This window comes from Peromyscus eremicus, chromosome 23, assembly GCF_949786415.1.
Source record: "Peromyscus eremicus chromosome 23, PerEre_H2_v1, whole genome shotgun sequence".
In the NCBI taxonomy this organism is placed as follows: Eukaryota; Metazoa; Chordata; class Mammalia; order Rodentia; family Cricetidae; genus Peromyscus; species Peromyscus eremicus.
In genome coordinates, this window is record NC_081438.1 from 24,593,007 (window position 1) to 24,614,259 (window position 21,253).

Consider the following 21,253-nt stretch of genomic DNA (forward strand, 5'->3'; position numbering starts at 1 on the left):
CCTAATAGTGCCATTCCCTTTGGGGACCATTTTCTTTCAAACCACCACACATGACCTCTGTGGAGACTGTCTCGTTTGTTTACAGTGCTGAAGATCAAACTCCAAGGCATTATACAGTCTAGGCAGGTGCTCTTCCACTGAACTTTGTCCCCAGCCCCTCACTGGGGATTCTAGGCAGGTGCTCTACCACTGAGCCACACCCCAGCCCCTCACTGGGGGATTTTATTTTATTGTGTGTATATGTGTGTGTGTGTGTGTGTATGTGGATATATGCACAGGTGTGCAGGTATCTTAAGGTTCTAGAAGAGGGTGTCAGTTCCCCTGGAGCTGGAGTTACAGGCTCTTGTGAGCTACCCACTGTGGGTGCTGAGTACTGAACTCAGTCATCTGGAAGAGCAATATTGAGTTCTTAACTGCTGAGCCATTTCTCCAGCCCCCTGGAAATGGAATTTTTCACCCCTCCCCTAAAGGGTTCTGGATATGAATCAGGGTCAAAAACCAGGGGATAAGCAACAAAACTCATCAGGAAAAATCAAATGATTAGGTTTTATCAAAGAGGAGAGGGGTTGGGGATTTAGCTCAGTGGTAGAGGGTTCAGTCCTCAGCTCCGGGAAAGAAAGAAAGAAAGAAAGAAAGAAAGAAAGAAAGAAAGAAAGAAGACAAAATAAAAAATTTAAAAAAAGAGAAGAGTGTTGGTTGAGGGGTTGTCGTCATACAGCTGCACAGCTGTGATTCCGAATTTGGGAGGGTGGAGGCAAGAGGATTTCTGTGCATTCAAAGATAGCCTGGGCTACATAGCTAGACCCTGTCTCACAGGACAAAGCAGGAAGGAAAGAAGGAAGGAAGGAGGTGTTTCCATGTTTCTGGTTTGGGGGCTCTTGGGCACAGGGAGATTCCAACCTGGGAGTTTGAGGAGATGGCTCTGAAGAAGGGCAGACCCAGACCCGGCCAGATTGGCAGCAAGATTGGTTTCTGTGCACGTCTGTCCATCGGATGTGTGGGCCTTGATCTATGCTTGCCTTACGGCTCTAGCTCCAGCCTCCATGTCAGAGTTCACCAAGTCCTTACCCTTATCCTGCCCCTTCTATGTAGTGAAAGCTAGGACCCCACCTAGGTCCTTAATCATCCAAGAAATACCTGGCTGCTCGATAGGGTCTCACGTAGCCCAGGCTGGCCCTAAACTTGTTATGTAGCTACTGGCGATCTTAAACTCCTGATCCCCCTGCCTCCACCACCCCAAGTGCTAAGATTAGGAACACACACCACCACATTCGGTTTATTTGGTGCTGGGGGTCAAACCCAAGGCTTCATTCATGAGAGGCAAGCACTCGGCCGGCTGAGCCACATTCCTGGTACATGGGTAGCCACTCTGTGCTCGTGTGCCATCCCCACCCCAGTCAAGACAACCAGGAAGAAGGCATGCCAGGAGAGCCAGGGTAGCCACGTTACCTGAGTTTGTGTTGGTCAAGGATATGTCTGGGAGGAACATCGTGGCCTACACCTGTAAGCCTAGCACTGAGGAGATGGAGGCAGAGAGATGGGATTGGAGGCCAGCCCTGTGTATGGAGACCGTGGCTCAGGTGAACCAAGAGTGAGAGAGGAAGCAAATGATGAAACAGGATAGATAGGTCCTTTCTCTGTCCTCGCTCTAACCACGTGGACTGTCGGCAGGGGACAGTTTGGGCTTTTCCTTGAAAGAAAATGTTACGTGATTATAGCTTTTAAAAATTGTTTCCGGCCGGGCGGTGGTGGCGCACGCCTTTAATCCCAGCACTTGGGAGGCAGAGCCAGGCGGATCTCTGTGAGTTCGAGGCCAGCCTGGGCTACCAAGTGAGTTCCAGGAAAGGTGCAAAGCTACACAGAGAAACCCTGTCTTGAAAAACCAAAAAAAAAAAAAAAAAAAAACCAACAAATTGTTTCCATTTTTTCTTTTTCTCTGTATGCATAATGCCTCTCTCTCTCTCTCTCTCTCTCTCTCTCTCTCTCTCTCTCTCTCTCTCGCTCTCTCTCTCTCTCTCTCTCTCTCTCTCTCTCTCTGTGATGTATTATGGGGGTGTGTCCTTGTCATGGCTCCAGTGTTGATGTCCGAGGACCACTTTGTGTCGTTGGTTCTGTCTGTCCACCTTTCTGTGGGTTGTAAGGATCCAACCCAGGTCATCAGGTTTTCGGGGAGTGCTTTTACCTGCTGAGCCATCTCACTAGTTCCCACCTTGTTTTTGAGGCAGGGTCTCTCCTGTTATTTCAGTAGCTGGGCTGCTTACCTGTGTTTCCCGTGGGTTCTTCTGGCTCCACCTCCCTCACCTCCCTTCTCCCTGCAGGCACGCTAAGATCTCACATAATAGCCACTGCACCCATTTTTTTTTTTTTAAATAAATATGGATTCCAGGAATTGAACCCAGGCCATTGAACTCAGGTCATCAGGGCAAGCTCTTTGACCTGCTGAGACATTTTGCCAGCCAGCTCTGGATTGATCATCTCGCTATATTAATGGAGTTAGACCATCTTGGTCATATTTTTTTAATTTTTTTTTTTTTTTATTTTTCAAGACAGGGTTTCTCTGTGTAGCTCTGGCTGTCCTGGAACTCACTCTGTAGACCAGGCTGACCTCGAACTCAGTGATCCTCTGCCTCTGCCTCCTGAGTGCTGGGATTAAAAGCGTGTGCCACCACCGCCCCGCTTGGTCAGCTTTTTTGACCTCACTCCGATTACAGCAGATTCAGTTTGTATACTGTCCTAGTAGAGAGGACAGAGGCAGAACAGAACAAGTCGAGGGCCTCCGGAGAAAAGAAAGGAATGCATGCTGGAGTTGAGCAGAGAAGGGCGGGGAGAATGCTGGCGAGACCGTTAGCGCTCTGATAGTGCCACCCTAGGGAGAAGGCATGACCAGGTTCTTTATAGCAGAGAGCCGAACCCCAGGAAAGCGAGCAGGCCACCAACAGTGGGGCCTTCCAGAAATAGCCCATGCTGCCTGGCAAGGGTAGTAATGGATCATTCTGTCACAGGAGGTGACGGGCATGACTCCTGGGTCCCGACTCAGGTCCCCTGAGGGCGGGGGAGTATGGCTGTGGCTCCCATCTGCATGTGAATAGGGTATGGGAAACCGGAGGAATGAGGGGTTTATTAGAGGAAGAGGTTCCCTGGTAGAGGCAGCATCTGAGAGTGAGGGGATGGTTGGCTTCATGGAATCGGAAGTACAGGGAAAACAGAGTGGATTACAGGGGCAGGAAGACATTCACAGGAGCTGTAGGTAGACTCCAGGATGTGGGTAGAAACTGGTACTAGCGAGAAGTCCTGAAGGAAGGAGACAGTGATGGCTAGGTTTAACGATGTCAACTTGATACAGCCTGGGAAGAGACTCAGTCCTTCAGATGGTTTGTATTGCCTTGGCCCATGAGCATGTCTGTGTTAAATTTATGCGGGGAAAAACCCTGCCCATTGTGGGTGGCACCATTCCTTAGGTCCTGAACTGAGTAAGAGTGGATGGTTGTGAGCCACCATGTGGGTGCTGGGAACCAAACTCAGGTCCTCTGCAAGAACAGCAAGTGCTCTTACCCACCGAGCCATCTGTCTGGCCCTTCTCTCTGCTCCTTACTGGATGTCATGTGACTGGCTGACCCTCTCAAGCTCCTGCCATTGTGGCTTCTCCACAGTAATAGGCCGTAACCTAGAATCGTGAGCTAAAGTAAACCCTTGTCCCGCCGAGGTGGTTTTTCTCAGGATTTCACAGTAGCTTGAGAGGAAGTGAGGACAGAAGCTAAGAGAACTTGAGAAAGGTGGTTCCTATGGGCTCCCCCCTCAGGGTACTTGAGAACCATGCTAGGTTTGGGAGGTCAGACCCAAACCCTCTGATTGCCTGTGGGGCCACTCTGAACGGCACCTTCAGAATCTCTCCCAGGCCCTTCCTTCCCGTCTTTGCCCTCATGGACAAGGTCTAGCCATACCCCTGCCAGTCTCCTGTCTAGCTCCAGCCCTTGGGAGGGGGTGGGAATAGCAGGACAGGCTCTAGAGAGATCGAGTGCCTGTGTGAGGGACGGCAAAGTGAGGGACGGAGAAATACCAGCCCAGCCCCAGGAGTTCCAAGGGTGGAGCAGGGGGGCTCAGAAAGGCTGGCACCCAAGTTCTGAGGTACTTGGTTAGAGCCCAGGGTTGTGTGCATTCTAGGCTCTCTACCAACTGAGCTTTTTTTCTTTTTCAGTGTTATATTTATTATTTTAAAATTTTTAGTATATATGTATATCTTTGAGTGGGTATGTGCACTTGAGTGCAGGTGTCTGCAGAGTCCAGAAGAGGGCGCCAGATCCCTTTGAGCTGGAGTGACAGGTGATTGTGAGCTGCGTGTTGTGGGTGCTGGAAACCAAAATTTTGATCCTCTGTAAGAGCAATATGAGCTCTTACCTGATAAGCCATCTCTCCAGTCCCGTTTTAGTTTTTTGAGACAGGGTCTCATGTAACCCAAGCTGGCCTTGAACTCCCCAAATAGCTGGGGATGACCTTGACTCCTCCTCTTGCTTCAGCCTGGAAACGGGGCATGGTGGTATATTCCTGTAATTCTAGCACCCAGGAGGTGGAAAGATCAGGAATTCAAGGCCACCCTCAGCCTCATATTGAGTTGGTGGCTAGTTTGGGCTACATGAGACTCTGACCCAAAAGTGAAAATAAAGGAGCCAGCAGGATGGTTCAGTGGGTAAAGGTGCTTGCTGCTGGGTTCAAACCCCAGGATCCACATGATGGAAGGAGAAAACCAACTTCTACAATTTATTCTTTGACCTACGGAGTGCAGGAGTATACCTACCCATGCATGGTGTAAGCATGCATACCTGTATATACCACAACTATATGTAATTTTTGTAACTGAAATGTTTTAAGTGAATAAGAAAAAAGCAAAAGAGACGGAACATTCTCCACCTTTCCTAGTACCTTTCCCGTCTTTTTCTGGGTCCCAGAGCTTGTCAGAGACTGAACGGCACACACCCCAATTCCACTGCTCAGGACCTGGCTAGCTGCATAGTGATAGGGAACAGAGCTCTTACAGGCTGTGCCATGCCTCAGTTTCCCTAAGGTGTGTCCTGTATGACTCAACTCCACAGCCAGGAATGGCCCCTGAGTGTGACAATAGTTCCCAGTGTCTCCTTGTCTATGGGTTGGGGGAGGGATGGCCACCTGGTGGAGTCCACAGGCACTCTGAGGAGAAGGAGCAGAGCGGGGGTTTATTTTAGCTGCCCGGGGGAGGAGGTGTGATCTCTAGATGGGAGGAGGCCCCTCAGCGCTGCCTCCAGAAAAGCTTCTAGCCACCCCCTCTTGCATTCGGTTGGGTCCTGCTTTGACTAGGTAATGGAGCCCAAGAAAATGCCTGTGTCTTATTCTTCTAAGTCCTCTGCCCCTAGAGACAGTTATCACAATCCCCATTTCACAGAAGAGCATCAGTCTTGGAGGGGTGGTATGACCCTACTGAGCAGTGAGCCATGGCTGAGCCCTGAGCTCTTGACCCAAAGGTGATAGTTCTTGTCCTAGGTCACATTGGTGTACCTTGGCTATGGGGAAGGGACATTGAACTATCCGGCTCGTGACCCTGGCTGACTCCAGGTATTGTCAAATAGGATGACCATGGCCAGGGCTGGGGAGATTGCTCAGCAGTTAAACATGCTTGCCACACAAACAAGAGAACCTGAGTTCGGATCCCCAGAACCCATGCCCTGTGAGTGTGGAAGCCTGCCTGTGATTCCAGCCTCAGAAGGAAGAGACGGGGCATCCCTGGAGCACGGGGCTAGTAAGCCTAGGCCATATATAATCGGCAAGCTCTGGGCTTGATTGAGAGACCCTGCCTCAATCAATAAGGGGGATGAGCAACTGAGGACATCAACTTCAGGCTTCCACATGTATTTGCACCTCCACACATACAAATACACATACACACACGCACGTCACACACACACACACACACACACACACACACACGAAAATGGAAAAGGAAAAAAAAAATGGCCATGGCCAGAAGACAAGCCTAGTTTAATTATTCCCTGGCTGGTGATTGTGGTTTTTGTATGGCTGCTTTTGGGACACTGGGACCAACAGGTCTTGGAAACTCTGAGCTCCGTTTTAATTGAGAAGCAGGCACAGTGGCACACACCCATAATCCCAGCACTCAGGAGGCTGAGGTAAGGTCAGGAGTTGAACCATAGCCTGGCCTATAAACTGAGACACTGTCTAAACACAGAACGGAACCGACCATTGGGTCTGGAGAGTAGGAAGCGGGGGAGTCTGTCAGGCAACTTTTGGAGACCCCAGTTGGACTCAGGGCTCAGTTAACTCGGGCAGCAACCTACTGCTTGGCTTCAGGCTTAGGGACCACTGGCATGGTTACCAAGTTTCATAGCTACTGGAAGGGGACATGACTCTGTCACCCGCTTGACACTTGACAGGCAGATCTTCTCTACTGTGCTGGGTGCCTGGGGATCCTCCAGGGGGGCAGTGTGGCTGGAAACCGGGGCATGGCTTGTCTGTCCTTGTTCCTGCCCAGAGACTCCCAAGAGAGCGATAAATGGCCAGAGAGCCTCATTGTGCCTGTGTGTGCAGAAGGTTCATCGTTAAGGGTTCCAGGGGACCCACACATGTCCACTCACATGTATATAACCTTGTCCAGGCCAAAGACAGCGATGACGATGATGATGTCACTGTCACCATGGACCGAGACCGCTTCATGGATGAGTTCTTCGAACAGGTAGGAACCAGCCTGCTCTGTGTCCCCTCTTTGCACCTGCTAGTCCTCACCTAGGAGCTGGTGCAGGACTCTCTTACACCTAAGCCTCGCTCGGCCACTCCCCCCTCCTATCACCCCCACCCCCGGGCTCCAGTGTGAGCCACTTTGAGGGTGGATAGGGTGATGCTAAGCAAAGCAGAGTCCTTGCTTGGGACTTCCTGGGAACTGTCGCCCAGCTCCCACTGCTGGCCCATCTTCCCTCTGATTCCCTACTCTGTTTTCCTCTAACCTCCCTGACCCGGGTCCCCCAGGTGGAAGAGATCCGGGGCTTTATCGACAAGATTGCCGAAAACGTGGAGGAGGTGAAGCGGAAACACAGCGCCATCCTGGCCTCCCCCAACCCGGACGAGAGTGAGTGAGAGTGGGGGCGGCCGCAAAACAGGGCTCTGAGGCCCAGCCGCCCTGCACTGGGGTGTGACGGGCAGTGGGGTGTTTGACCTGCTCGTGCAGAAGACAGGGCTCCTCGCACTGACCCAGGCCTGGAGTTGAACTAGTCCGTGTCTCCTGTCACTGGGAGACCTTGACCTGCTGTGAAGATTGCCATGGCTGGGGATGGCAGTACCCACCTGTGATCCCAGCAGGTGGTGGTTGGAGGGTCAAGAGTTCAAGGGCATCCTCTACTACAAAGAGAGTTCCAGGCCAGCCCTCCCCCTCCCCAGCTACCTGGGTTTTCTCTAAGGGCACAGGGATGGCAGGCAGCTCTCCTGGGATGTTGGGAGGGAGGGTCCATGCATGGATGGATGGATGGATGGATGGATGAATGGATGGATGGGATGGATGGATGGATGGATGGATATGGGATGGATGGATGGACGGACAGACGGATGAATGGGATGGATGGATGGATGGATGGATGGATGGATGGATGGATGGATGGACAGACGGGTGGATATGGGATGGATGGATGGATGGATGGATGGGATGGATGGGATGGGATGGATGGGATGGATGGATGGATGGATGGATGGGGGAAGGGTAGATGGAGGGGGGGATGGAATGGATGGATGGAGGGAGGGATGGGATGGATGGGTAGGATGGGTAGATGAAGGGATGGGATGGGGTGGATAGATGGTGGATGGATGGATGGATGGATGGATGGATGGATGGACAGGCAGAAGGACAAAGTAAGTTGCCTGATGCCCAGCCCAACCCCACCCTCCTTGACTCCCCAGGGAGCAGATGGCAACTCTGAGGTGGTTTTCTGACAGAGCAGGCAAAGCTTCCTGCGAGATCTGGCACCCTGCCTGATTAGTAGCCCAGAGCCCCACATTCTCGTGGCTCCAGGAAGTCGGTCACCTGTCTCCCTTCACACAGGGAGCCTATGTGTATCTAGATCCTACTCAGCCCTAGACAGGGTCCCTTGGCCTGGCCTGTGGCCTTCACACTCCTGTTGAGGGGTGTGTGTGTGTGTGTGTGTGTGTGTGTGTGTGTGTGTGCGTGCGCGTGCGTGTGCGTGTGCGTGTGTGTGTGTGTGTGTGTGTGTGTGTGTGTGTGTGATGAATGTGAGGTGTGTTTGGGTACATGTGCCCATATGTGGACATGCAGACCCAGAGCAAGCTGTCAGGAGTTGTCTTTGTCCTCTTTTGCTTTTTATTTTGCTTGTGGGTTTTTTGTTTTGTTTTGTTTTTTTTTTTTGTTTTTTGTTTTTTGTTTTTTGTTTTTCGAGACAGGGTTTCTCCGTGTAGCTTTGCGCCTCTCCTGGAACTCACTTGGTAGCCCAGGCTGGCCTCGAACTCACAGAGATCCGCCTGGCTCTGCCTCCCGAGTGCTGGGATTAAAGGCGTGCGCCACCACCGCCCGGCTTGTTTTGTTTTTTGAGATAGTGTCTCAATCAGGTGGTGGGTGGTGGGGGCGCACACCTTTAATCCCAGCACTCAGGAGGCAGAGGCAGGTGGATCTCTTCGAGTCCTGGGCCAGCCTGGGCTACAGAGCAAGTTCCAGGTCAGCCAGGGCTGCACAGAGAAACCCTGCCTCAAAAAACCAGAGAGAGAGAGAGCGCCCAAGATGGCTTCTATTATTTTATTTTTATTATTATATTTATTTTATATGCAGAATGTCTTGCCAGCATGTATGTATGTGTACCACGTGTGTGCCTTGTGCCCATGGAGGTCAAAAAGAGGGCATTGTGTCTCCTGGAACTGGATGGTTGTAAACTACCATGTGGGTGCTGGAAACTGAGCCTGAGTTCTCCTAACCACTTGACCCATCTGTCCAGCGCTCTCTCTCTCTCTCTCTCTCTCTCTCTCTCTCTCTCTCTCTCTTGGTTTTTTGAGACAGGGTTTCTCTGTGTAGTTTTGTTGCCTGTCCTGGAACTCACTCTGTAGACCAGGCTGGCCTCGAACTCACAGAGATCCACCTGCCTTTGCTGGGGTTAGAGGCTTGCACTACGCACCACCTGGCTTGGCTGGAATTATGGGCACGTGCCACCACACCTGGTAATCTGTTGGGACAGTGATTGCCACATTGATATTTAGCAGGGCCCAACCAAGACCCTCTGCCCTAGAGGGTTTCACCTGCAGGCCACGGAGGCACTGACTGGCCAGTCCCCTGTCTCAGGGACCCAGGCTGGCCAGCCACTCATACGTGCCTGCCCTCCATGGTCACTAGTGGCTGGAAGCTTGCTATCCTGTCTTTCTGTGTCCTCTGGGAGGTCCCAGGCCCTGTGGCTCACAAAAGACAGGGGAAGGCTTTTGTGTCAAGCATGTGTCCCACATCCAGTACCCCTCACCCTCTGGGCCAGAATAAGGCTCCCTCTGGTTCAGGATGTTTGGACCAAGAGTTGAGATAGCAGTTATGCTGTACCTGCCCCTGAGGAGGCAGATTGAAGCTTTTGGGACCTAAGGAGACATCCTAGGAGGGGAGGGGAGGGAAGGACCACCCGGGCCATGAAAAGGCGGGGCAGTCATCTCACTTCATCCCTTTTCCTAAAGATTTGTCCCCGATGGCTGCGGTGATGTACCCATCTATGTCTCTGATTATCTAGGTCACCGTGTGTCCTTGTGTGGGCTGCATAATATGGTAATTTTGTGGTGGGAAGAAAGCAGTGAGCTTTGGATGGAGTGCTTGGCTAGCATGCACAAAGTCCTGGGTTCAATCCCCAGCTGCCCGCAACTGGGACATGGTGGCACGTGTCTGTAGCCATCCTAGCACTCTGAAGGTAGAGATGGGAGATTAGGAGTTCAAGGTCATCTTTGGCTACACAGTAAGTTTCAGGATAGCCTGGGCTATATGAGACTATATCTGAAGAGAAGTGGGGGTAGGGGGGGACTGGCAAGGGGACCCCTCAGCTGCTGGAGGTGGGGTGGGCACACCATCCTGGAACCACACAGCTTCCTTCCTCAGCTCCCATGTGCCACCACTGTCCACACTTAGCCCTGTGTGGTCTGCAGAGTGGGTATAGTTAGTTCCCAGGAGCCAGCAGAGCTACACGGAGATGCAGCCACTCATCAAGGGAAGAGGGCATGCCATGGGGCCGTGAGGCAGGACAGAGCTCAGGAGGAATATGGAAATTGGCAGTGGGTCGGGGGCTCTCCTGGATCAACGCTGCTTCTCGCTCCCCGGGGGCCGCCATCCGGCTGGGCTATTTTAGGTTTGAGCAAAAAAGTCTGAGACGGCAGGAGCAGCTGGTGACCAAGTTTCCTTTTGTTCGTGGGAGGAAGGCTCCCTCCTCCACTCTGCAGAGCCCCCCTGCGCTGCCCCACTCACACATTCCACTTAGCAGGTGACCCTCCTCTCCTGGTAGATCACTGCTGTCACCCCTAAGCCCGATCCCCAGTGTGTATGGTAAAAAGGTGACAACCAAGAGCCTGGTCCCAGTTTCTCCTGAAGAGAGGGTGGAACTGGTGGTGGCTTCTTGGAAAGGCAGCAAGCCGGGCACCCTGAGGCCTCTGCCAGCTTAGAGTCCTAGCTGTGGCTAGGAGAAGGGCCATTGCCTTTATTCACCTCTCATGACCCCTAGTGACCTGTCACCTCCGGGGCTACAACCCCCTGGGGGGCGTATTACCCCTGTGAAACTGCTACCTCCCACCCACGGTGGCTCTTGTCACAGCCACTCGGGAGCTAAGCACCTAGGAGAGACAGCTTTGTGAGGAGTTCAATGTCAGCTGTTGCTTGGACTGCCTAGGCAAGGTGGCCCACCCTGCTGACCTGGCGGGTTTCCGCTTCCCCTCCTGAGCCACCCCAGGTGAAGCCAGGTGAACCCAGCCCCATCCCACCCCAGCACCCGACAAGTACAGTCCTCGGTGCAGACTGCAGCCCGACCAGCCTTAAATTTAGCCCCATCTGTTATCTGCAGGGGATGGGGGAAGCGGCGAAGCAGGAAGGCGGCTTCTTGGAAGGCAGAGGGAGAGAGGGGGTGAGATTGTCGTTGAGGTGGCCTCGGCCTAGAGCTGCAACTGTAGCCCAGGGAAGAGAGAAGACCACAAGGCTGGGGTTTGCCCAGGGCCCCCCATCCCACTCCTGGTGCTAGAGGCTGGGTCTGAACAAAGAGGAAAAACCACATGTCCCTCCCCCCACCCCCCCATAGAGACCAAGGAGGAACTGGAAGAGCTCATGTCCGACATAAAGAAAACGGCAAACAAGGTTCGCTCCAAGTTAAAGAGTAAGTCACTCTGGTGGCTGGGGATGTGGCTCAGCTGGCACAGCCCAGCCTACATGAAGCCCTGAATTTGATTCACAGAACCCCGTAAGTTGGGTTTGGAGACTCACCCCTGTAATCTCCGAAAGTGGAGATGTGAGGATCAAGAGTTCAAGGACAGCCTGGGCTGCATAGTGTGAGGACAGCCTGGGCTATATGAGAATTATGTAGAAATAATAAATTTTAAAAAGCCCCACCCAAAGAGGTGGTTGGCATCCTGGACTCATGCAGAGACCACATGTGTCTGTGTGCACAAACGTGCATATATGTCCCATGGCCATGGCAGCGTAAGGGACATGTTCTGTCGGGGACAGACACCTGGTCCTCCTCTCTTTCCTGAAAAGAGGAATCTGGGTGCACACACACACACACACACACACACACACACACCTACCTTAGGATATTCACAGGTGGGTGTGCGCTCACACAAATGTACACAGCTGCACACACTGACCAGCAAGAAGGACCACTATTGTGGACTTCATTATTGTTTACAGTTTGCTTTGCATATGACCCTCCATACCTTTTGACACAGGCGGAGGCCTCACCCCGGGAGGGGGGTGGGTGCTGAAGCCTCCGCTTGTGGGTGGAGCCGATGCATAGGGGCGGGCTACTGCTTAGCCATCCCCTGACATCACCCCCCCAACCCAGGCATCGAGCAGAGCATCGAGCAGGAGGAAGGTCTGAACCGCTCCTCCGCCGACCTGAGGATCCGGAAGACGCAGGTACAGCAGGACGGCGGCGGCGGCGGGGGTGGGCGGGTCCCTGGGTCCCTGTGGAGCCTGATACCAGCCCGCAGCACACCTATCTCCCCACCCTCGACCCCTACCTAGCACTCCACGCTGTCGCGAAAGTTTGTGGAGGTCATGTCGGAATACAACGCCACGCAGTCCGACTACCGGGAACGCTGCAAAGGGCGTATCCAGAGGCAGCTGGAGATCAGTGAGCTGGGGGCCGGGGTCCCGGCTGGACTGGAGGGGCCTGTGGCTGAAGGAGCCGTTAGATGGGGCTTGTGGCTAGAGATGCAGTTTGGGCTGGAGAGTTGGAGCCACAAGCAGGGCCCGTGGTGGTGGTTTAAGCTCTGAAGTGGTGGTGGGTGTGGCCTGTGGCTAGGGGTGTGGTTTGGGCTGGAGGGGTAACCACCAGTGAGTAGAGCCTGGGTATGGGGCTTGAGCTAGAGTCGGGTAGGTAGGACCTTGTGGTGCCTATATGGCCTGGGTTGGAAGGATGGAGCCATTGGTGAAGCTTGTGGCTAGAGATGTAGTTTGGGCTGGAGAGATGGGACCCACCCATAACAGCCTAGGGGTGGGGCTTGTAGCTAGAGGTGTGGTTGAGGGTGGGGCTTTGGCTAGGAGTAGAAGCTGCAGAGCTCCCTGGAGAGGGCAGGACTTAATGTACTCCCACCCACAGCCGGCAGGACCACGACCAGTGAGGAGTTGGAAGACATGCTGGAGAGTGGAAACCCTGCCATATTCGCCTCTGGGGTGAGTGGGAAGCCCTCCCCTGTTACCCATAAACCACATCCCTCCAGGGTCAGGGCAGTGTTTGGATTTTAGAGAAAGCCTGAGTCTCGAGAGAAGGGAGGGGGCCAGGTTGAGGGTCCCATAAATGTCAGTGATAAAGGTGAAAATCAAAACCTGTGTCCAGGTTGAGATGGCTCATCAGGGAAAGGAGCTCGCTGCCAGGCCTGGCGAGCTGAGTTGGATTCCCTGGGACTCAGATGGTGGAAGCAGAGAACTAACTCCTGCAAGTTGTCTACACACACACACACCACATTATACACATACATGCATACATACACACCTACCATAGACACACAGACACACAAACACACACACACACACACACGTGCGTGCGCGCGCCCCACACCAGGCATAGACACACACACACACTGATTAAGCGTAATAAGGAAAATTCCGACCCCCATCTAAGCTGGGCATGATGCCTCACAGCAGCACTTGAGAGGTTGAAGGAAAAGTAGTACTGCCACTTCAAGGCCAACCAGGGTATGTGTGTGACGAAGCCGGTGTGACGCTGCACACACTTAGGTTTTTACCTGCTGAGCCATCTTTGTTTTGAGACAGGATCTCGTGTGTCCCAGGCTGGCCTGGAACTGGCGATACAGCCACAGATAACGGGATGACGCTGCTGTCATCCCAGCAGCCGGACGGAGGAGGATGAAATCATCCTGGAGGCTAGGCTAGGCTGTGGGAGACCCTGCCTCTAAACAAACTGTGCGTGCCTGTAACTCCAGCCGTGAGTGGGCAGACCCAGGCCAAAGGTGAGCCGGCCTAACCAAAAAGGCGAACTTCTGGATCAGTGAGAGACCATGCCTCCCAGGGGCAGGGCTGACAAGATGGCTAGGAGGGGAAAAGAACTTGCTACCAAGCCTCCTGACCTGGGTTCGATCCCCAAGAACCACACAGTGGAAGGAGAGAGCTGGCTTCCCCAAGTTGTCTTCTGACTGCAAGCAAGCTGTGGCGTGCATACACTCCCACACAGGCAAATAAAAAAGAAATGTAAAAACGTTTGTAAAAAAACGGTGAGGTAGAGAGTGATGGAGGGAGAATACTTTGTTCTGGCCTCTGCATGTGTACAAGTTGATATGCACGTGCACATACACACACACACACACACACACACACACACACACACACACACACACAAATGTTTAAAAAAACAGGACTGGGCTGCAGCTCAGTTGTTAAAGTGCTTGCCTGCCACTCATGAAACCCTGGATTTAGTTCTTAGCACTTACTAAACTCCAGCGTGGTTGCAGGCCTGTAATTCCAGCACTGAAGAGTTCGAGGCAGGCCGGGCATGGTGGCACACACCTTTAATCCCAGCACTCAGGAGGCAGAGGCAGCGAATCTCTGTGAGTTCGAGGCCAGTCTTCTCTACAGACCGAGTTCCAGGGCAGCCGGGACTGTTATACAGAGAAATCCTGTCTCGAAAAAGCAAAAAGAAAGAGAAAGAGGTAGCGGCAGGGGATCAGGAGTTGAAGGTTATCTGTGGCTGTATCGCCAGTTCCAGGCCAGCCTGGGACACACGAGATCCTGTCTCAAAACAAAGATGGCTCAGCAGGTAAAAACCTAAGTACCTGGGTTTGATGCCCAGGACTCTCTTTATGTAAGGAGAAAATGGACTTCATGTCTTCCACATATGTGCTGTTGGGCATGCTTGCACGCACACATACATAGTTAATAAATAATGTGTGTGTGTGTGTGTGTGTGTGTAGTGACAGGGTCTCACTATGTAACCTGGCTGTCCTGGAACTCTTTGCATAGACCTGGCTGGTTTGGAACTCAGAGATTTGTCTATTTGTCTGCTTATGCCTCTCAAGCGCCAGGATTAAAGGTGTTCACTACCGTCCCCGCCATAATCAAACAGTCACTTGCTGAGCACTCACTGTGTGGGGGAGTGTCAGCAGGTCCTCATCTCAGGCAGGAATTGAGTCACACAGAAGCTAATTAGCAATGGAGCCAAACAGGAGGTTGGAAGGGCTGTGGCTGCCACTTCTGGGAAACCTGCTCATCCCAGCCGCCTTCCTCCTTGGCCCCTGTTCCAGCTTCATTTCTGTTGCTATGATAAAATGGCCCTGACAAAAAGCAACTCAGGGGAGAGGGGCCATGTTTCAGCTCACAGGAGCTTAAAGTAGCTAGTCACATCACAGCCAAAGCAGAGAGAAAATGCAGTTTGCATGCTTAGTGCCCAGCGAGCTTCTGTGTAGGGAATGGTGCCACCCACAGTAGGCTGGGTCTTCTCATGTCAATTAACATTGATAATTAAGACAGTCCTTCATGGACATGTCCCTACCTAAGCTGATTTGGACAGTCTTCATTGAGATAAGACTCTCTTCCTGGGTGATTCTAGGTTATGTCAAATTGACAAAACCAACCATTGAACCGGGAGAAATGACTGTGGTTAAGAGTCCTTGCTGCAGCCGGGCGGTGGTGGTGCATGCCTTTAATCCCAGCACTCGGGAGGCAGAGCCAGGTGGATCTCTGTGAGTTCGAGGCCAGCCTGGTCTACAGAGTGAGTTCCAGGACAAGCACCAAAACTACACAGAGAAACCCTGTCTCGAAAAACAAAACAAAAAAAGAGTCCTTGCTGCTCTTGCAGAAAACATGAGTTCATTTCCCAACACCCATGTCTGACAGCTCATAACCACCTGTAACTCCAGCTCTAGGGGCGCTAACACCCTCTTCTGGCCCACAGGCACTACACTCATATACCCAAACAAACACATACATATAAATTGAAAAAAAAAAAAAAATGACAGCCTCCCCGCTCTCCCAGTCCTGGACTCCAGCCCTTCTTCTTAGCATCAGGGTCCTGCTGCTCCTCTACTCCCTAGATCATCATGGACTCCAGCATCTCGAAGCAGGCTCTGAGTGAGATCGAGACCAGACACAGTGAGATCATCAAGCTGGAGAACAGCATCCGGGAGCTACACGATATGTTCATGGACATGGCCATGTTGGTGGAGAGTCAGGTGAGTGCCCTCGTCCCCAGTGTTAGGACCTCCGGCTCCCAGCAGCATCCAGGACCACACTAACCCCTTCCCTTTTCACCCAACACGCTGCTCTGCCCGGGAGGGACAGTGTCTTCAGGTAACCATAGATGGTTGTAAGGACCTCCGGGGATCCTGTTGCATGGCTCTGCTTGGCTTCCCAGGCCCTGCATGGCCCCACCCCTCACCCCGGCCCTGTCCTGGCTTCACAAACTATGCTAGGGGCCACTATGGACTGGCTACCTTGCTAGGAGCAAGCAGTGAACAAGACAACTGAGCATTGCTTACAGGAGTGAACGGCTATTGGGTGAGAAAGGGCCGCACAACATCTCTATAGAATAAATGGAATATTCTCCGGTGTGCTGGGAGCTCGGGAGAGTCCTAGGTAGGCATGTTCAGCTTGTGGCTTGTGAGCCGCAGGAGGCCTGGGATAGTTATGAATGAGGCCTAACACAAAAATCATAAACTACAACTGGAGATTGTAGATATGCACAGGTGTGTAGGGGTGTGTGTGTGTGTGTGTGTGTGTGTGTGTGTGTGTGTGTGTGTGCCTTATTTCTTTGAGACAAGGTCTCTCACTGAATCTGGAACTCGCCAAATCAGCCTGACTGGCTGGCCAGTGAGCCTCAAATCTTCATTTCTGGCTCCCAGAACGGGGGTTAGAGGCATGGGCCTCTATGGCTTTTTACAAGGGTGCTTTTCGAGGGGATCCAAACTGAGGTGCTTGTCAACTTGGTTGAGCCGTCTTAACGCAATTACCTGACATCCACCTTCCACGTTTGTCTTTTCATTCCTTCTTTCTTTCTTCCTTTTTTTTTTTTTTTTTTTTTTAAGACAGCATCTTGCTATGTAGACCAGGTTGGCCTTGAACTCACAGACATAGAGAGCCAACTGCTTCTGCCTCCTGAGTGCTGAAATGAAAGGCTGAGCCCAGGTCCTGACACATATTCAGGACTTCATCCACTCAGGGCTTCCTCTGCTCCACACAAAGGGACCAGCTAGGAAGGGCTCCCATGAGAAATGAGGAGCAGCCCCCGGCTGAGGGACCGGCAGTGCCCAGGGCTCAGCAGGAGGCTGGGCTTGAGGAGAGAGGAGGTCTGTGGGACACAGGAGTGGTCAAGGCCAAGCCCAAGTTGGAGAGAGATGAGGTAGGAAAATGGGTGGTGCTGAATACCATTGAGCATATTTTGTTTTGGAGACAGGGTCTCACATAATGCCATGCCAGCCTCAAACTTGATATGTAGCATACGATGACCCTGAACTAAAAACACAATTATTATTTTAATGTGTGTGGGTGTTTTGTCTGCATACACGTCTGTGCACTATGTGCCTGGGGCTGATGGAGGTCAGAAGAGGGTGTCTGATCCCCTGGAGTTGGGGTTATGGATGGCTGTGATCTGCCCTGTGGGTGCTGGGAGTTGAACCAGTGTCCTCTGCAGGAGCTGCCAGTGCTCAGAACCACTGAGCCATGTCTCAGTCTAACCTTCTATATTTTTATGAAAAAACAAAAACTTTTTACATCTGTGCATATGCCTGTGTGCCTGTGTGCCTGTCTGTGTTCATTTGTACTTGTGGGAGTCAATTCTCTCCTTCGATTATGTGGGCCAAGGGTTGAACACAGGCTTGGGGGCATTCAGCTTTATCTACTGAGCCATCTCAGGTCCTGAACCTTGAACTACCTATCCTCTTGCCTCTACTTCCCAAATGATGGGATCACAGGTGTGCCACTGTATTCAGTTGACATGATGCTGGAGATCAAATGTGAGACATTCTGGGCAACTACCGTAGCCACTGTGCTACATCTCCAGCCTCTCCCCGCCCCCTTTTTTTCGAGACTGGGTTTCTCTGTGTAGTTTTGGTGCCTGTCCTAGATCTCGCTTTGTAGACCAGGCTGGCCTCAAACTCACAGAGATCCGCCTCTGCTAGCTCTGCCTCCCGAGTGCTGGGATTAAAGGCGTGCGCCACCACTGCCCTTTCTTTTAAGACAAAGTCTTCCTTGGCTGGCCTCAAACCTATGGCATCCTCCACCCTCAGCCTCCCAAGTGGTGGGCTTACAGGTTTTAAGTCACCATGTCTGGCTTTGTTGATGTGGATTTTGCTGTTGTTGACTTTTAGTTTTGATTTTGCTTTGTTCTTTTGCCTTTGTGAGACAGTCTTGCTTTGATCCTGGCTCAGCCTCCTCAGTGCTAGAATTTTAGCTGTCACTACACCTGGCTTTCTTGAGGTTTTGTTGCTGTTTGTTTTTTGTCTGTTTTGGTAATTTTGTTGTTGTTGTTGAGGGGTTGTTTTATGTTTTGTGATTTCTTTTACCTTTGTAAGGAAGGGTCTTGCTATGTAGACCAGGCTAGCCTTGAACTCTTGATCCTCTTGCCTCAGCCTCCCGAGTGCTAGGCTCACAAGTCATACCTGGCTAGACTAGGGGTTTTACGGGTAGGCCTGGCATAGCCTTAAGTACTGGAGAGGTCTGAGGAGGCTGCTGCTGTGTCCTGGTGAGAAGCTATGAGGAGAAGGTATCATCTTTAGACTGAGACACAACATTGCTGTGAGTCTTGTCGGGACAGTGTCACGGTCAGATGAAGAACGTGGGACCCAAAGAGGACTATAGGACTGGCCAAAGGGTCTCAACGTTTGAAGACAGCAGACATTAAGAGCTTCATGGAACTGGTCACCTAGGGAAAGAGTAAGAGGCTTGTCCATGTTCACCTGGTAAACCTTGGCCAGGGCAGGCTCAGACTACAGCCCACCTACTCCTGCCCTGCCTTTGCCCGGCATTGTCCACTTTCTGGGGTCACAGCTGACCACCCTCCGCATGGTCCTCACCCTTGCCTGGCACTGCATGGACAATTTCACCCCCAGGATGGCTGCTGTTTGGGAAAGGTGGGAGCTACTCCTGGCATGTCTTATTATGCCCAAGATGCCCTGGCCTGGTGCCTGGCCTGGTGGCACAGGTGAGAAGCTCCATGCCCTCCTCACAGCTCTCTTCTCTCTCTCTCTCTGACTTCAGGGTACTTTCCCGAATCCCTACCTGAGCTCCCTTCTGGTTCTGAGGAGGGAGGCCTGGACCTTGGGTCCCCCTGGTCCTGCAGGGGGAGATGATTGACAGGATCGAGTACAATGTGGAGCACGCCGTGGACTACGTGGAGAGGGCTGTGTCTGATACCAAGAAGGCCGTCAAGTACCAGAGCAAGGCGCGCAGGGTCAGTGGCCAGCTCTGTCCAAGCCCATGCATGCCCTCGAGAGCCACCAGACTGTGAGATACTCCTCCCCACCTGCCTCAGTCCCATTTTCAGAATCTCCAACCATAGCCTTCACCTCTCCATCAACAATCCTTTCTAGGCCATCACCTACCCCTAGTCCTGACCCTCCAGATCTCAACCCTCATTTTGATTTTTGATTATTGTTTTTTTTTTCATATTGGGGGGGGTTGGAACCCAGGATCTAGCACATGCTAGACAAAAGCTCTACCACTGAGCCACACCCCAGCCCCTCACTGGGGGATTCTAGGCAGGTGCTCTAACCACTGATCCACACCCCAGCCCCTCACTGGGGGATTCTAGGCAGGTGCTCTACCACTGAGCCACACCCCCAGCCCCTCACTGGGGGATTTTAGGCAGGTGTTCTACCACTGAGCCACGCCCCAGCCCCTCTCTGGGGATTCTAGGCTGGCACTATTATCCAGCCCTAGCCCGGGCCGTCACGCTGGTCTCTCCTTCACTGCACCCCTGCGGCTCCTCTGAGGCCTACCCTTTGTCTCCCTGCAGAAGAAGATCATGATCATCATTTGCTGTGTGATTCTGGGCATCGTCATCGCCTCCACCATCGGGGGCATCTTTGGATAGAAACCGGCCCCTCCCACCTCTCCACTCTGGATGGGTCTCCCTGAGGAGGCCCCTGGCTGCTGCGTCTGGCTGGGTTGCCCTCCCCACCCCTGCCTTCTGGCCGGGAGCCCTTCCCCTCCCATCCCACACTGCTCCCTCTCTGCCATGAGGCTCCCGTCCCCACCACCCTGCCCCAAGCCGTGTCGTGTGCATGATCTTGTGACAGTGTGTGTCTGTTCAGGAGGCAGAGGGGAGCAGGATCGGGAACGGCCAGAGGGGCTGGGGACAGGTCAGTGTGGGCAAGACTTGGGCCCTGGCCAGGTCCGCCTTTCTTCAGGCCTGAGGTCTACCCTCCTCTGGGACTCAGGCTCCTCTCTGGACCGCAACCTTGCCCTCACCTGCCCTGCCCTCTGGCTTCCCCAGCTCTCCCCACCATGCCAAGGCCACCTGGAGGGTGGGGACCAGCTGGTCACATGGTGCTGCTTTTCAGGTTAGGGGAGAGGTGTCCCAGGGGATAGCCCAGCACTGAAGTTCTTTGTGAGCTTAACCACTGCCAGGAGGCTCAGGGGCCATAGCTGCTGGTGTTTTAGGAGCACCCAGTATCCCCACTTTGAGCGAAGCCTGACAATGTCTCTGGCCTCAGCTGCCCGTACCACAGCCCTGGGGGTCATGTCCCTGGGCTGGGCCTGAGCCTAGTGAACTTGTGCGAGAAGTTTGGTGGTATCCTCTCCAGCCTTGCTTGTAGCTGAGAGGTGGGGCAGACCTCAGGCCTCTGCCCACAGTCTCTGACAGGCATGTGGGGTCGCGGCCAGAGTTGCATGTTGGGGACAGTGGTCCCCTGCTCTCTCTATGCTCTGAAAAGCCAGGTGTCACTTTGGGCCTGCAGTCTCGTCCTGCTCTGTCTCCCACTGATGTGCCACGTGATGTCAGGTGTCCTGGATGCAGTATTCAGCAGCCAGCTGGGGGGGGGGGCTCCCCACTTCCCTCCCCTGCCATCTTGGGGCTTCTCAGAGTCAAAAAAAAAAAATATATACCCCCTGCCCCAGGAACCCTTTCTCGTGCACAGGCAAGGAGTGTGCATGCGTGTGCATGCAGCGGGAGTCGGGGCCGTGTCTGTGTGCCCCCGTTCCTCAGCTTTGCTCCTGCCCAGTGACTGTGACCACTGTCCGTGCTGCCTTCTCTCACGGCCCCTCCCTCCACCCCTTCACCAAAGGTCTTGGTACAACCAGCTGCCCATTTTGTGAGATTTTTATGTAGAATAAACATTTGTATCTGTAGTGAGCCTCTGTTTGCTACTTTTTTTTTTTTTTTTTTTTTGCCTTCTGTTTGCCGTGTCAGGGACACGGGATCAACCCTGTGGGGACCGAAGGGGAAGGGGCTCAGAGATGGAGGGTCCCACCCTTCCCCCCAATACACAGGCCTTCTGCTCCCTCTGGGTGGTCAGTGGGTAACATCTGGGCTTTCCTGAGACAGTCCCAGAACCCCACCCTTACCTAGGGGACAGCTAGCGCCTTTGCTCATCAGAGGCG

General features: G+C 52.9%; 1 protein-coding gene across 2 annotated transcripts in view; it reads left to right on the plus strand.

Annotated features, from left to right (window-relative positions):
• The window catches only part of Stx1a (syntaxin 1A), a 28,732-nt gene extending 7,731 nt beyond the window's left edge, over positions 1 to 21,001 (plus strand). Inside the window, exons 2-10 of one of the 2 annotated variants that reach the window (XR_009375835.1) lie at positions 6,641 to 6,718; positions 7,009 to 7,108; positions 11,283 to 11,357; positions 12,045 to 12,118; positions 12,227 to 12,335; positions 12,804 to 12,877; positions 15,751 to 15,888; positions 18,911 to 19,103; positions 19,668 to 21,001. Coding sequence is in view for 1 of the 2 variants with exons in the window: in XM_059249061.1 (XP_059105044.1) it covers positions 6,641 to 6,718; positions 7,009 to 7,108; positions 11,283 to 11,357; positions 12,045 to 12,118; positions 12,227 to 12,335; positions 12,804 to 12,877; positions 15,751 to 15,888; positions 18,993 to 19,103; positions 19,668 to 19,745 (837 nt within the window). In the remaining variant the exon portion in view is untranslated. The remainder of the gene's footprint in view (positions 1 to 6,640; positions 6,719 to 7,008; positions 7,109 to 11,282; positions 11,358 to 12,044; positions 12,119 to 12,226; positions 12,336 to 12,803; positions 12,878 to 15,750; positions 15,889 to 18,910; positions 19,104 to 19,667) is intronic. The other variant, XM_059249061.1, reaches the window with a different exon arrangement.
• The last annotated feature ends 252 nt before the right edge of the window (positions 21,002 to 21,253 follow it).